Source organism: Zosterops lateralis (assembly GCF_965231275.1).
Source record: "Zosterops lateralis genome assembly, chromosome: 10".
Lineage (NCBI taxonomy): Eukaryota > Metazoa > Chordata > Aves > Passeriformes > Zosteropidae > Zosterops > Zosterops lateralis.
In genome coordinates this window covers 20,983,458-20,999,993 of record NC_139770.1, presented here as the reverse complement: position 1 = coordinate 20,999,993, position 16,536 = coordinate 20,983,458, and the positions used below count along the sequence as shown (strand labels likewise).

The 16,536-nt window shown below is 48.0% G+C and overlaps 1 protein-coding gene across 1 annotated transcript; it reads left to right on the top strand.

The window, feature by feature from the left end:
• Positions 1-8,258: 8,258 nt before the first annotated feature.
• On the top strand, positions 8,259-15,562 carry CLDN18 (claudin 18; the record flags this gene model as incomplete). Its single annotated transcript, XM_083869094.1, has 5 exons — positions 8,259-8,478; positions 12,404-12,568; positions 14,042-14,147; positions 14,464-14,574; positions 15,391-15,562. The coding sequence occupies 5 exons, from the start codon at positions 8,259-8,261 to the stop codon at positions 15,560-15,562; spliced, it is 774 nt and encodes a 257-aa protein (XP_083725220.1).
• Between the last annotated feature and the right edge of the window lie 974 nt (positions 15,563-16,536).

Genomic DNA, 16,536 nt, shown 5'->3' with positions numbered 1-16,536 from the left:
GCAAGGGGAGGTTGGCGTGGTGTACCCGGAGCTCTCCTGGCTGCCGGCGTGACGTCGGCAGCGCCTCCAGCTAAAAGTCCCTGGTGCCCTGGCTGCCTGCCCCAGACCTGGTTTGTGGGAGCTTGTGCACGGCTGGCACCATGTCGGTGACCATCTGCCAGTCCATGGGCTTCGTGGTGTCCGCCCTGGGCATCGGGGGCATCATTGCCTCCACCTGCATGGACCAGTGGAGCACACAGGACCTGTACAACAACCCAGTCACAGCTGTCTTCAACTACCAGGGCCTGTGGCGCACCTGTGTAAGGGAGAGCTCTGGATTCACGGAATGCCGCGGCTACTTCACCATCCTGGGGCTACCAGGTAGGGCCTGACGATGCCAGGGAAGGGGTGGGAGGGCACAGGACACAACCTCTGTGTCAGCAGTGGATGATTTTCAGTGAGCAACCCAAATTTCAGCCAAAAAGGACCTTGGGTGCTCACCCTGTTTGGAAAACAAGTGCCTGGAGATACCTCAAGGCAAACCCCCTCCCACATGGCCAAGCTGAGGTTCAGTAAAACTCATTAGAGCTAATTATGCATCCTGAGGTATTGTCCAGGCTGCTCCATGGGGAGATTCGTCCCCTGTGCCATGGGTGGCTCTGGCTCAGATTCCTGGCCCAGCTGTGTGTGGCTTCCCACCAGAAGCCACTAATAGTCTTGTCACTGGAGAAGATCCTTTCCTAAGAGGATATGTCACAGTTCAGCTCACTGTATTTTATTCGGGCTAACACCACCAGGCTGGATTTCTCCCTAATTCTCCTTTGGTTCCAGTTTTTTCTGCCACGGGAATCATTCCTGTCCTGGTTGTGCCCAGAGTATCTCGGGGTGCAAACAATTAGGTTACAACAGGATTATCTGGGGTTTCTTCTTGCCTTAATACAGTGAGAAAAAAGGCACTTAGACTCTTATACCCATCTGGCCTCTCTGCTTTGATACAGCCAGAATGGAGGGAAGAAGCCAATTATATCAGGAAATCACTGCAGAACTGCTGCAAAATGGCATTTCCAAAACATACAGAAAGGGGCATTGTGCACAAAAATTGCTTTTCTCAAGAGAAGGCACAAATGAAACCAGTATAACCCAGGGTGGCTGTGGCCTTAGACACCAGCTGGGGAGGTGCTTCATCCCCTGAGCTGTGTTTTTGTGTTGCTCCTCTCTGGATCCTCATTCCCAACTGGTGTCTGGCATTGGCTGTGCTGCAGCTTTCCCAGGCAGGTGCCAGGGATGTCCCTGAGCATTGTCCTCTTGTTGGAGCTGTGGCTTGGAATGTCCCTGCTTGGACTCTCAGGTACAGAGATGCATTTTCCTAGAAGGACATGAGTCTGATCCTGCCTGGGCATGCAGCTGAAGGATGACATGCAAAGAAGGATGTTTGTGCAGGGCTGGTATTCACACACTGCTCTCCCAGTCAGCAAAGCTGAGCAGCTTCACAAAGGAAAACTTGGGGAGCAAAGGGCAGGACAAGTTGGTAAAACTCACTGGGTTAATGGTTAGACTTGATCTTAGAGGTCTTTTCCATCCTGAATGATTTTAGAAAGAGATTAAAATTACCCTGTGAGGAGTAAATTGAGGTGTAAAAATCAAACCCTCCCTACACAGATGCTCCCACAAGACACTGCCATTCTTCCAGTTCTTGCAGTTCTCCCTCAGTTCTTCTGCTCAAGAAGCTTAAAATCACAAAAACTATAACTCTGCAAAAAAAGCAATTGAACTTTTTAAGTGTTCAGCTTTGGGAACTACTCTAATCTTTGAAGAAATCAGAATACTTGAGATTTGGGAGGTTTTGTTCTTTCAAAACACCTTTGTAGCTGATCTCAGCCCTACAGCAAAAAGCAGAAAACTAGGGACTGGGTTTTTTTGCAATTCCAAAACCTCCAGACTGGTGTCTGTCACGGGGGTATTAACCTCCTAAAATGGGAACATTGAGGGGAAGGATTTTCTGCATTAGCAGGATTTTCCTGCGTTTAGAGGGGCTGCTGGAGACTGGGGTGTCCATGGCCCTGCCCACAGCAGAGAGTGGGACAAGATGGTCCCTGAAATCCCTTCCAACCCAAACTATCCTGGGATTCTGTGTTTCCATGAATCCTCAGCTCCATCCCATAAACTCTGTGGATCCCTCCCAGCCACAGACAAAAAAGAGCAGCCTATCCTAAATATTTGGGTTTCTGATTAAACCCTCATCTTAGAGTGGAATTCCCACTTGTGTTTGCCAGGTTTACTGCAGTCACCCAAAAAAGGGCCCAAAGAATAAAGGACAACCACAAAAAATAAAGGTGGTGGATGCCTGAGCCCCCCAAAGTTGTGGTCCTCACCCTCAGTGGTGTCAGGGAGATGGTGGGGGCTCAGTGTGAGGGCATATGAATATTTATGTGCTTTGTCCCAGATGATCCTTTTCATGACCAGTGCTATCAGCACTGCCCTACAAAACGAGGTGGAATTTTTCCCTTTCTTTTTAATGAAGTGGGCTTGCTCTTCTGTAGTCACCCCCCTCCCTGCTCCTGTTTTTTGTCCTGTTATGGATTGTCTGACACTTCCAGTCTCTGGAGAAGCTGGAGCAAAGCCTCACGTCCCACTGCTGTGCTTTATGGATTGGCTCTGTCTCCTGAATTCAGCTGCTCCTGTGGGCATTCCTTCCCACCCACCACCAGCAAAGGTGATACCCCAGTCAGAGGAGGGGGGGAAATGATGCTAAAAATCCCATTATTAATTTATTCAGATACTATTTAAGTGCATCATCCCCGTGTTTATTTTAAGTCTGCGGCACCTTGATCTCCATGAAACCCCCCACACAAACTACCCCAGAGTTAATGGTTTGTCAGCATTTCCATTATCAACCCCTATTTATTATCCTGACAATGGCAATTTATATTGGGAACAATAGTGCCAGAGTGAATAAAAATAATAGGACTCTGGCAAAGCAGCGAGGTGACCCGAGCACATCGAGGAAGTTTTGGGTTCCAAGATTTTTTTTCACCTCAATCCCTCACTCCCACAGCAAAGATTAAACTTGTCTTGCCCATCATCTATCTTCAATTTAGTTGGGAATTTTAATTTCAAATAGATTGAGGAAAAATCAAGATAATAGAAATGAGAAATTACCCAGGCAGTTTATGGCTCTGGCTGCTCAGCTATAAACAGTTGCTCTCTGGTGAAATGTGGCACTGGAGGACTGGATCTATTTGTTCTGATTTTGCTTTTTCCTGTTATTTTTTGCTCCTTGCTTTGGTGTGAGATGGTCTGGAGGACATAGCTGGAAACTAAGCACACAAATAAGGGATAAATAGCAAAAGCTGAGCTGGGCAAGGCTGGTGGTTTCACCTTGTGTGGAGATCATGAGGTGATTTCTGCTCAAAGCAGGATTTTGCAGTTTCTCCCAACTTTGCTAAACTGCAGTAGCATGGGCAGTGATTTCCCTGGTTGCTGTGTCTTTTTTCCACACCTGTTCAGGGAGCCTTCTCCCGCAATTTTTCAAAGGACATTTCTCCCTCAGGTCCAAAGCTCTTTTTGCCCCTTCAGAAGGGCTGAGATATCTCTCTGCTATGAGAGATATCAACAACCAAAGGGTTGTTGGGTCAAAACAGGAGAATATTCTTCCTTTTCCAATGGCAAACTTTGGTAGTCTGAGAGCAACTTGTTCAACCTCTCCAACTGATGAAAATGCCCAAGTTCTCAGTGTGCTCAGAGAGAAAAGAGCCCATGGAATGCAACCACGAGTGCCCAAATTCTCCATAAATTTCAGTTTGGCCAGTGCAGGGCAGCAGCAGTACATAGATGTTTCTCGAGGAGAATTCATGTCTAGGAAGCCTCAACATTGGCTTGTCTGGATTTTTCCCTTCTATATCAATGTTCTGACAAAGTTTTCTTTCATTTTGTACAACCAAAAATCATTTTGTGGTATAACCATAGCAAATAAACTGATTTTGCAGACAGTCTCTGTTCCCTGGAACTGTTCCATGCCCAAAGTTTGTAAGGATGGGAAGTGCTAATTGCCATGTCATGATCCTCCACCAGTTATGGCCATGGCAAAGTCTATTTCAAGGTCTGTTTGCTGCTTGAAATCCTTTCACCCAGCCAGGTCAGCTCCAAATTTTAAAACATCTGCAGGCAACTGCTGTAACCTGCTTAAAGTCTTTTGAGGTCAAATTTTGGGTGCAGAAGGATTTAGGTGTCCCAGGCAGGCTGGAGTCTTGATACATCCTACTAGGACATGTGTGAGGCTCTGATGGGTTTGCACTCACAGGTGGAGCTGAGGGAGGTGTGGGGAAAAGGACAATGGGAGACCTTTAGAGAAGTCTCAGGAACCCCAGTGACACCCAGGATGGGAGAAGGTGGCAGGGACTTGGGTGCTTGTGTCACATTTATTGTTTTGAGTCTTTATACCATGAAAGGATGAGAGAAAAGGAAAAAAAAAAAGTCCCAAGGGATCTGGGATGAGCCAGAAGAGGAAGGAGCAAGTTTGTGGAGATTTGGGGCTGGGCTACAACTCATAGAAGTGTAGGCAAGTTCAGCCTCATGCACCCCAGCTCTGCTGAGGGAGCTCAGAGCACCCTCTGGACCACTCTCAGTGGTGTGAATCTGAGCTGGGATGGGTTCCTTCCATGACCCATTCCCTCCCTGAATTCCAGAGAGGCCATTCAGCCCTGCTTATTGTGGACCACACACTCATCACACACTCACAGACCCCGAGGCGGTCCCGCCAACAGAGGGGCAGGAAGAGGAGGGTGGGTTTGCTTAGTCTGGGCCTGAGCAGGCTGGGCTGGTGTGAGCCACCGGGAGGGTGTGAGCTGTGTTTGCAAATTGGAGAGCAAACATGAGCTGGAGGTGATTTCTGTGGGAGAGGTGGCGATAACATTCAGGAGCTGCCTGGGCACAGGGGCTGGTTTTGAGATAACGCAGAGTCAACGCCTGGAGAGATAAAGCAACTATGAGCTGGAATAAAGGGGCACAGGGGAGCGGCCACAAAGCCCCCTTATTTTCCTCATTTGGGTAAACCACCAGGGTTGTCCCAAAGCTCAGTGGAGCCCTGTTCTCTGCTCCTTGGTGAGCTACAGCCTCGCCATTCTCCTTCCTCAGACACAGCTCAGCATTTCCATGTGGACTGGGAAACCCTCTGGCCAAGCATTCAGCTGCTGGAGATAATCCACAGATTGCTTGGAGACAGATTGCCATCCTTCAGCCAATCCTGGCTGTGGTCATCTCCATGGGGTGGCTGGAGATGAACATCAGGTTGTGGTGAAGATGCTCAGGCTTGCTCGACAACCCTTCTTGGGTTGTGCTATGATCCAAAAGTTCAGATGAAACTCCCAGGGGATCTTCTGTTACCTGGGAAAACGGGATGAATATAGTTTTCCCTATCATGGGCAGCTCAGAAACAACCATTAAAAATAAGCTTAAAATACAAATATTTGAGAAAGGCAAAGGAAATGTGCTGGAGAAGGGTTAGGAAAGAAATAAGTTTAGATTTTGTCTCCAGAACTCTGCTTCAAGCACCCACTGAGGAAGGTGTGGGAGTTTTGAATGCCCACTCTTTCCAAGTATGACTCTTTTCTGGTCAGAGCAGGAGAAATGGCAATGGGATGGCCTGGGGGACACTTCAGCCAATACTTTAAGGGATGAGCAAACAGGAGCCCCCCAAACCACAGTAATTCTTGAAAGATGACAACATGTAGTGCTGAGCATGGCTGGGTGTTTAACTCTTAACTGAGGACTGCAGCATGGCCATCAGCAGCAAAATTCCTTCCTCATCTCCATTTTTAGGGACAGCACACAAGGCTTCAGTGGGGAATGTCCAACCCTACGTTGGTTTCTCTTCTTTAGAGACATGATTCCATCTGGCCCTGCAAATCAAAGCCAGACTGGTTCTCCTGGACTTTCCTGCACACCTGGAGATTTTGATGATGATTTTTGACTGCTCCACCATTGCTTTGGGGTTTTGATGTCCCTGAGTAAGAGCCATGATGAGAAACAGCCTCTCCATCCACAGGAGAAAATTCCATTCCCAGGGAAAGGTTACTGAGGTGACGGACTGGATGCGGGCACATCCAGGGATGGCCCTCTTTCCAACAGGTGTTTTGTGGGGAAGAGCAGAGGTTGAGGTGTGAAATGCTGGAGAAGGAGAAGAAAAGGTCCCTGTTGGTTTGAAGAGCAGCTCCTGCTGCACATGGCTGGAGCCAGCAGCCAGGTTGGAGGAAGGAGTGGTGGGTGTGTCCCCTCCCACCAAAGCAAATGTGGATATAGGGATGGAAGGGCCACCACCATTGGTATTCCTGGAACCACCTAGATGTCCTACTGAGCAGAAAAACCCAATCATTTAAAAGGTGGAAGAGGTGTTTGGAGAAAAAAAAAAAAATTCTCCCCCTTTCCTTCCCCTTTCCCTCCTCTTTCCTTCCCTTTTCCTCCCCAGGGGTTATTTTTAGCTATGACCAGTCTATGGGTTAATTTCTCTGCACTGTTACACACACTTGGGAATAGGGGTTATGTCTCAAAGGAATATCCCTCTCTCTGACATATTCTGACAAGGTTCAGCCCAGGAAAGGGAATGTGGGCTCTCACCACTGAGTGGCCAAAAACAAGAAGGCAGGTCCTGGGGCATGGGTGGGAAGAACAGGAGTCATCCTGGAGAACTGCTGAGGAGCATCAGGGCTTGGATGGAATGTGATTTTCTAGGCTAGGACATAGTTCTGGCTGTGGGACCGCAAGGGACAGGATGGAGAACTAACCACATTTTAGCACTTTTTGTCATTCTGTCTTCCAGGTCTTTCTTATCCCTAGTTGTTATCTCAACTTTTAAGTCTTCTCCAGCCCTGATCTATCACAAATCATTATCCAAAAAGAAACATTTTGGACACATTCCCTGTCCTTCACAGAAGATGAACAGCTCTTTACCACCTCTGGTACTTTGAGGGTTCCTTTCTATGGTTTTCATTAATTTTATTATTTTTACTGGCTACTATGGGTAGGTCAGAAGTGACCATTCCTGTGATATAAACTCACCAAAGTGAGTGAAAATGACATTTGAATAGAACTGATAGAAGCAACGACATCTTGTGCCTGACCTGGGAGGGCTGTGATTGCCAGGGGACATGGAATTGTGCTCTGGTTGCCCCAGAAGAGCCCCACAAGCTGAGGGATGTCCTGGAGGGTTGTTCTCCAGAAGGCAGGAGCAATATCCAGGGTGTAATAACCCAATTGTAGCTCCTCCGTGGACACAAATCAGTCTTTCCTCTCTTCCTGGTGGCTTTCACATGGCTTCACATCCAGGGGCTGTTGTAGATGGTGCCTTTGGTAAGTAGAGTGTAATGTAGGAATTTGTTTCTAGGTCAGTACTGAAGTAAATCAGTTGGAGGAGGACACTGGATGAAAATGGATGAGTGTAAAGCTTGGAAGGTCCTTGCGCCTTGCTGACTCCATTGGCCGAGTGGCACAGTGGATTTATATTGATTCAACAAACCCAGCACCTCTCCACTGTGATAATGAATTCCCCACTTTATGTATTCCCCATCCCTTTCCCAGGACCATCCCTCTAGTCAATATGGACAATCACTCCCTCAGAAAGGCCATTTTCCAGTGGTCCCTGTGCTCTCCTCCCTCCCACAGTGTGTCCTCATGACGGCAGTGGGGATGTGGGTGGGTGGACAACAGGGTTGGAGAAGCTTTGCTGGATCAGTTTAGGGCTCTTGGCTTGGTGCCCTGGATTGTGCCATGGTCAGCATCCAAGGAGCAGCCACATCCCTGGGCTGGGCTGGTGTCCCCACATCCTCTGACAGAGCCCTGTCTTCCATTGTGCCTCTTGTGCGGACACCTCCATGGGGGACAGATGGTGTGGTGGCCTCAGCAGAGGGATGGGTCAGGTGCTGAATTCCCCTGGGGACATGGTCCTTGCCCTGTGCCAAGCAGGCAGGAGAGACCCAGTGGGCAGCAAAGGGTTTCAGGGGGCTGGCCAAGCCCCAAGTGGGTTACCCAACACTGCTTAAAGGTGGAAGGACAAGCACTCGTAAAGGACAAAAGCTCCTATCTCCAGCCTTGCCGGCACAAACCTCCCCGGCAGTGAGAGTGAAACTGGACTATCTTGCAAAAACACTTTGAGCAAACAGCCCTCAATGGAAAGCATCTGATAAGAGCAGCTGCAGTGCTGGTGGCTCAGGCAGGAGGACTCGGCTGCCCCAGTAGGACTGCGGCTCCCTCGGGGCCGTGCCACCTGCGCTCTCCGGGGACACACCATGTCCACCACCATCTGCCAGGTGATGGGGTTCCTCGTGTCCCTGCTGGGCGTCGGGGGCAGCATCATGGCCACAGCCATGGACACGTGGAGCACGCAGGACCTGTATGACAACCCAGTCACGGCTGTGTTCCAGTACCAGGGGCTGTGGAGGAGCTGCGTGCGGCAGAGCTCCGGCTTCACCGAGTGCCGGCCGTACTTCACCATCCTTGGGCTGCCAGGTAGGGGCAAAAACACTCCAGAGGTCCTCCTGGAGCTCTGCAGAGTTTTTATCTGAAAGGAGGAGCAGGTATCTTAAAGCAGGTATCTTATCTTTTATCTTAAAACTTAGCAAGGAATAACATTTCCAGTGTTATGTTTTGAGGATAAAAATAGGAGCGTATTTGTTGCCAAAATAGTTTTTGTGGTGAGGTTACTGGTGGGGTTACAACCTGGAGCATGTATGGGGGATCTCTGAGTGAGCATCATGGGTTCAGCACCATTGCTGGCATCAACCAGCACAGCTCCACTGAGGAAAGGAGAGCGAGGATGTTTAACCCCCCAGGTGCTGTCTCTTGGAATGGAAACACAGGAAAAAGGGCTGTATACAATTGTGTAGTGTTACAGGGTAATGGAAATAATTGGAATGCACTGATTTTCCCAAGACAGGGCTGGAATGGGAGATATCTGCCTGTGAGAGGAGAGAGTAGGAAGAGCATGAAGGGAAAAGGTGTGTTCAGTCACTCCCCATCACCTGGGCAGCGTCAGTGCCTACAGAAGCAGAGTGCAGAGGGATACTGCTGTCCCATTTGCTTGCTAATGTTCCCCAAAGAGCTGTTTTTCCCACCCCAGTACATGTGAGGGTATTCCAGTTCTCCCAGCCCAGCAGTAAATTTGGCCCTGGGAGCGTTTCTCACTCCTGGTGTGTGCTCACAAAAAGATCCAAGCAAGCATGGCTGTGCACTATGCACAGTGCACAGGCCCTTTGTAACTGTTGATCCAGGAATGATGTGGGTTCCAGCCCTGTATCCTCAGGGATGCCCTCAAGCTTTGCTGAGGACCTGTGACTCTCCGAGGAGTGCCATGCAATAAATGTGTCTCTGTGTACCCAACTTTAGGATTGCCAGGTGAATTCTTTCCCTATTTGGAATTTCCCTGATACTTAGTCACCTCTCTCATGGGAATATTTATTTTAAAGACTAAAAATTAGATCTATCCATTTATCTCTACAAAATGTTGACCACTATATCTCTTCATAATGCTGTAGACAGATGATTGTGTTTTAAATGAGCCATAAGGAAATGGGAGCCATCATTTTGATGTCAATTTATCCCAATCAAGATTTTACTTTTTCAGTTATTTTAAAGTAATATGGCAATAAAGAAACATGCAAAGCACTCACAGACAATTTCTGCTGTTAGAGATATCCTGTCAGAATTATCTTTATGAATCCATTTAATTTGATTAATTCCTTCAAACATATAGAAAAAATGTCCCTGCTGGAATTTGCTTAACTTAAACACCTGCTGGAATTTACTTAATTTCCCTAAAATTTCTATATCCCATCAATCATTACTGGTCATAAAGTCAGATTATACCTTTCTATTACATATTAATGACAGAAATGCAAGTGATGGCCATTTAAATGACTTGAAGTTGTTTTACCTCACTCATGTCTTACCACTCACACGGAGGAGGAAGACAACTATCCAGTTTCCCTTACCTCTGGAAAACAGGGGTGCAGGCTGTGGTTCCACATCACTGGCATTTATTTTGGTGGAGAAGCTATTTCTGTTGGTGCTGTTGCTATTCCCTTGTTATGGAATACCAGCCCTTGTATGGAAGTGGAGCTATCCTCCCTCATGCAAAAGGTGTGTGCGTAAGCCAGGTTTGTAATTCCAGGGCTGTTTGCTTCCCACTGCTCCCGATACCACTTTTCCTTAGTCTCCCACTTTGTTTGTCTAAGCCCTTCCACTCCTTCCTCCAAGCAGAGGTCATTCACCTTTGGAAAAGCAGCTCTTTTCAGAGGACTTTCAAGGGATGCCAAAACTCCCTTGAAACTGCAGTGCAGCCTTTCCAAACAGCTCCTACTTCGAGTCCTGTGAGCCGAGTGGAGAGGTCTTTGTGCCACAGCAGGCATGGGAGAAATTCCTTCTGCTTTCCATCTCTTGGTGGAGATGGTGCATAACTCACTCTCATGGAGGCAGGAATGGCTGCTGATGGTTATCTGGCATTTTTTCTGTCATGTCCTGCTGTGCTTCTCTCCACCCCCTTTCCAACAGCTCCTTTCAATGGAGATTCTTGACCGTGCTCCAGCAAAAGTGGAGCATCCTTGGCTGCTTGGCTTGGCCCCTCCTGTTGTGTCCTTCCATGGGCATCCAAGGCACTGGGAAGACCTCTCCTGAGAACAAGCAAACTCTCTCTGGGATCTTTGTTTGGGATCACTGCTTGATGGGTTGAAAACACCCCAGTCACGACATCCGTGAACCTGCAGGAAACACCCAGGAATGAAGTCTTGGGGACAAGGAGCTTCTATCATGATCCATAGTCTTGGATTGTCAGCCTCTCCTGCCTGCTCTGAAACAAAGGCATTTGCAAAGAAAGTTTGGTGGTTTTAAAGACAAACGAAGATTGAAATTTCCTCCTCTTTCTGCTTCCCGTCAGGTGCTGCGGAACAACCTCTGAGGGCTGATAAGGCGTATCCGCCATTCCCTGATGGATCATAACTAATGAGCTCCTACCTGGGGGCTGATGAATGGGAGATTGAAAACCCCCGGCTCGTTAGCACTCGTTATCAACTGATAAGGGCAAATTGAGTCATTAGAGCAGAGGCAGTGGGAGAAGGTGGTGTATTGCCCGCCTGTTTCCCTGTGCACCGCGGTGCCAGCGCGGTTCTGCTCCTCTTCCTGACACCCCACAGGCCAGGAGAGCCACCCAGACACCCAGCACCCTCCTGGGAAGGGTCTGCAGACCCTTTTCCCAGCCTGTGCAAGGGCTCTGTGCTCCCCTGCAGCCTTGGGCACTGTGGTCACCCAGCAAAGGGGTGGCAGACAGGGCAGAGATGTCCCTAGGGCTGTGGAATGTCTTTTCCACCTGTTTCACTCCATCATGAGCCCACTTTCTCTTCCCTGAAGAGGGGCAATCGTGCTTGGGGAGCACCAAAGCTGGACCCAGGGCTGTGGGAGTGTGTGGCAGGGCAAGGAGAGGCCGCAAAGTGTCCCAGCCAAATCCCAACAACCCTTGAAATTCCTCCCAGCACCCCCTCCAGGGCTCTGCCGCCTTCCTGTCCCTGCCAGGGACTCGCGCACAAGTGGGGAGGGGAAATGTCTGGAAAAAAGATGGGATATATGCCACCTCATTAGAGAATCACCTTGGTATTCACGAGCTCTTTCCCCCACCACTTCTCCAGTTTTAAAGGTACAATTTTCCCTTTACTTTTCCTTCTACTTTTCTACTCCACCCAAAAAGAGTCTGAAAAGTTTTTGCCTCCTTCAGGCCTCAGCTCCTGTGGGCATGACCCACCAGCATTCCCAGCCCATGGCATGTGGCTGAACAGATTCAGGATGGGGGTGTTTGGATGTTTCACTCATGAACTTGGACAGATTTATCCAGGACTGATGTTCCAAATAACTCTGGGGAGGATATGGTGAGGCAGATGCTTGCCAGAGATTTGATGCTCTTTCCTGCTCTTCATGTAATGTTTGTTGAGGTGATTTTCCTCTTTTCCGTCTGCTTTACTGGGAAGTGGGAACATACAGAACTGCATTTTGAGTCATGCAGTAGCTGGAAATATCCTGGCTAGCTGGGTGGAGCTGTCTGTTTCCACTGAGGAGCAAAAAAGAGCCCTTTCTCAAACACTGTGGTTCTGGAACAATCCATGCTGATCCTAGCTCCTCACCAACTCTTCTCCATGAATTTCATGACTGGCACTAATGAACATTTCTAAAAAAAAAAGCTGCCTAAACCATCAAACTATTTGGGAAGTTAAGCCAAACAGCCACACTTCCAGTGGTACCCCAGATAATACCGAATAAATCCAGTGCCCATTTTCCAAGGTTTTCCTTTTTAATTTTCTATTTTCAGACAGAGGCTGTCTTTGAAAATCCCCCAGACTCTGACAAATCCCATTTCAGCCACTCAGCAAGGCTCTTGCCATTTGTTTTGCAGCAATGTTCCAGGCTGTGAGGGCCCTCATGATCGTGGGGATAGTCCTGGGAATCCTCGGCCTCCTCGTGTGCATTTTTGCCCTGAAATGCATCCGGATTGGGAGCATGGAGGACACTGCCAAAGCCAACATGACCCTGACCTCTGGCATCATGTTCATCATTGCTGGTAAGTGGGAACTGTTGTGTCTTCCACGTGGAAGGCTTTGCATTTCCCTGGAATTGAGGATTGGGCAAGTCTTGGTTCATTTCTGAAGTTGTCCTCTTGATTTCCTGGGGTCAAATGGTTTTACCTCTGATTAGGGAACAAAAAAATCTCTGGAACCAGAAGTTTGTATGGACAAAATATGGAAGGCTGAAAAAATATCCCACAGATGGAAAAGGAAGCATATCTCTTGATTTGTTTTATATATGTTGTTGCCATGTATTATTATAGCCTTTATTTATATTGAATACTTTTTCTGGTTTCAGGCTTTATCCATAATAATTTTAGGAAGATTCCCAGGGTTGTTGTAGCCAGGTTTGTAGGTTTTAAATACCAGCATACAAGGCTGCAGGTATGCCCAGCTTCCTCAAAACTGCGAATGCTTAATACATCACTTACAGGTTTTCCTACATTATTTTTGAGATAAGACGCAAATGAAATCTATATCCTAACAAAGGGAAGGAGAATGTCCCTATTTAAAATCCTTCAAATCCCAATGCTTAACTTTTCTTGGGATATGAGACATTCAACACAACTTCAGAAATATAAGCTGTAAAGAGGAAACCACCTTCTGCCACACAGCTTTAATTTTGTATTTGACATCTATCATTTTAGAATCATGGAATGGGTTGGGATGGAAGTACCTTAAAAATCATCCAGTTTCATCCCTGCCATGGACAGGGACACCTTCCACTGGACCAGGGCTCCAAGCTCCATCCAACCTGGCCTTGGACACTGTGGAAGGAATAAAAAAAGCAAAACTCTCATGTGAGGGGTTTTGCCAAAATTTCTGGACTTCAGGTCTTCTGGATACCCCAGCTCCCATCTATCCTTAGGTCCATTCCAACCCAAACCAGTCTGTGATTCCATGTTCAAGTGAATTCCTCCTCTGAGGAAAACCAAAGGTTGGCATTGCTGCCAGGATTGTCAGGGATGGCCATCCCAGACATCCCCTGTTTGGGTGAATGGAAGAAGTTCCAACCTTCTGGGGATGGTCTTCCACATCTGGTGATAAACAGGCTGTGAACCCAAGACATCTCCTCTTCACATGACAAAGTGTGTGTTTTCCAATTAAAAAAATTCTGTCAGGGAATTTTTGGTCCATGTTTTTCACTGTAAAACAAATGTTTAAAATGAACTACTGGCTATTCTGTACAATGATCTGTTTGTTAAACTCATTTGTGTGACGATACACGTCAGGAGAAAGATTGCTGCTAGTCTGACTTGGGAATGTGTCGTGTGACATATTCCTGATGTTGGATTGTAAATGCAAGGAAAACTGGAAGAAAAGTGTAACACATTGTAGGTGCCCCTTTGTGCTGAAGGCCTCTGAGCAGTGTCTCACACACCTTTCCAGAGGTGTGGGATGCTTCCCTGAGGCCCCAGGTGACTTCTTGCACTGTGTGCCTCTCAGTCTGTCCTTCTGTCCCACCTCAGGCCTGTGTGCCATCACTGGAGTGTCCGTGTTTGCCAACATGCTGGTCACAAACTTCTGGATGTCCACCACCAGCATGTTCCAGGGAATGCAGAATGTCCAGAACAGGTGGGTGCTCAGCTGGCTCTGTGTGCTACACAGTGGAAATCTCCCTCAGGGCTGCTGCTGAAGGATTGGCAAACTCTGGGGGTATGTTGGGGTGGTTGCAGGACTTGGAAGATTATTCTTAGGAGATAGAGCTTCTTGTCTGGGCTGGAGTCAAGCAAATGGGCTGGGATGTCTCTGTTCTTGCAGCTCAAGAATGGGAAAGGGAGGCCTTTAGGGTTCAGACTGGACTTCTTGGGGACTTGTGGGTACAATTGTGGGGTCTGAGGGAGGGTGGCAATGTTCTTGGCAGCCCTAACCAGCCTTGCCTGTTTTGCAGGTACACCTTTGGCTCAGCCCTCTTTGTCGGATGGGTGGCAGGGGGCCTGGCTCTCGTTGGAGGCATCATGATGTGCCTCGCTTGCAAAGGGCTCATCCCAGAGGAATCCCGGTAAGCTGGGCTGGGTGGACATGGGAAGGTACTGCAGGAAGCCTGGGGAGGTATCCAGATGTCCCAGGATGTGTGGATGTGTGACAGCCCTGTCATGATAATCCCAATGATGATGGAAACACAGAGCCCTTTAGGTTGGAAATGAACTTTAAGATCAGAGGCCAGCCATTAATTCAGCACTGCCAAGGCCACCACTGCCTGAAGTCCATGGTTAGTGAGTTGCCCTCTGTGGGTCCAAAGGGAGAATTTGCCCTCCCTGTCCCTGTGACTCACACACAAACAGAGAAGACATGAGAACCAACCTCAAAATGTGACATTTGCCTTGTGCTGGTAGGTTCAGGCCCATGAATTGCAGGTTGCACAGATCATGAGTAGGGGTAGATTGAACCAGAGCCATGATTTACATGGAATTGTAGAATTCCAGAGTGGTTTGGGTTGGGAGGGACCTAAAGCCTATTCCATTCCACCCCTGCCATGTGCAGGGACACCTTCCATAGACCAGGTGGCTCCAAGCCACATCCAGCCTGGCCTGGAACCCTTCCAGGGATGGTGTAACATCACCAGGAATTTGTACTCCAACACAGCTGGTTATTGCAGGTGGGTCCATCACTCTATAAATGATATTTTCAAGGGAAAGAAAGTGTATGTTTATGAAAGAACCTGAAAGGGACTTGCAGGTTCCCATGAATGGTGGGCTGAGCTCTTTGAGTGGCACAGCACTGAGTTCCCTAAAACCCACCATGAGCATAGAGTGTAATGTTGGGCAGTCACAGTCCCTCCAGAGGCTAATGTTCCTTCCTGTGATGTCTCTTCCAGCTACAAAGCCGTGTCCTACAACGCCTCAGGCCGGAACATCTCCTACAGGACGGGGCCCTACAAGGTTGGCTCGGGGTATGAAGCTGACCCCAAGGCCAGGAAGGGATATGACGAAGCTCCTCGAAGCGAGGATGGGAGACGCTCGTACCCTTCCAAATACGACTACGTCTAGCAGACCTTCTGGCCTTGAGTTGTGCTATCAGATATTTTTTTAACTTCACAAGCAAAATGTGCAGCAAACCAAGCAGTCTGTAAATAGGATTGTGTTTTCTGGCAGGTTTTCTCTACTCTGAGGTTGCATCTTTGTTGTGAATATCGGTTTTACTCGACTGCCCATTAGTATTAACAGCACAGGAGGTCTGTGACCAAAGAGTCGTGGTAGTCTCAGAGTAGAACATTTTGCTCCTATTTTCTGTATAAACTGATATCCAGGAGCAGTGCCTTGTGCCCTTTCTTAATTGCTCACATAGTGAAAAATCCCCTTTGATAATTACTGTGTATTTGAAGTAAATTCAGTTGTGTCCCCTTGGCTGTGCCCAAAGCAAACAGAACCTGTGGTCAGGGCATTTTCCTCCCTGGTGACTTCTCTATCCCAGTCCCACCTTTTCTTTGCTGGTTGTACTCCAACACTGATCTGCTCTGATATTTAATCTGATCTCTGTTACTTAGACATTCGCTGGAGCCTGTGATAGCAAAGTGTATTTATTTCTTTGGATCTCTGCAGGGAATGTGCATAATCCATTGTTATTCCTGCACTAATAACTCCCAACCTCCGTGTGCCCCTGGTGTTCCCACAGATGTCATCTTTAATGGAGCCAGGAGAATTTCTCATTTAGAATTAATTACGGTTACCTTTGGAGCAGGACTCCCAGGGAGCATTAGATGTGTAACTCCACACCCACATCAGGACTTCTCCGTGGTAATTCTCCCTCCAATGATGGGAAGATAACTCCATAGTGGAACGTTGCCTCCTCCAGCCAATCCATCAGGGAGTGAGTTTATTTGAAGGGGGAAGACGGAGCTGTGAGCTCTTAGCAGGTCCTCCCACCTGGCTCCAGAGCACATCCTAAAAAAGGCTCTAGACAATGCCTATGAATAGAAGAAAGGGATAAGTTAGAAAGAAAAAAGGGGTCCAGACCCTCCAAA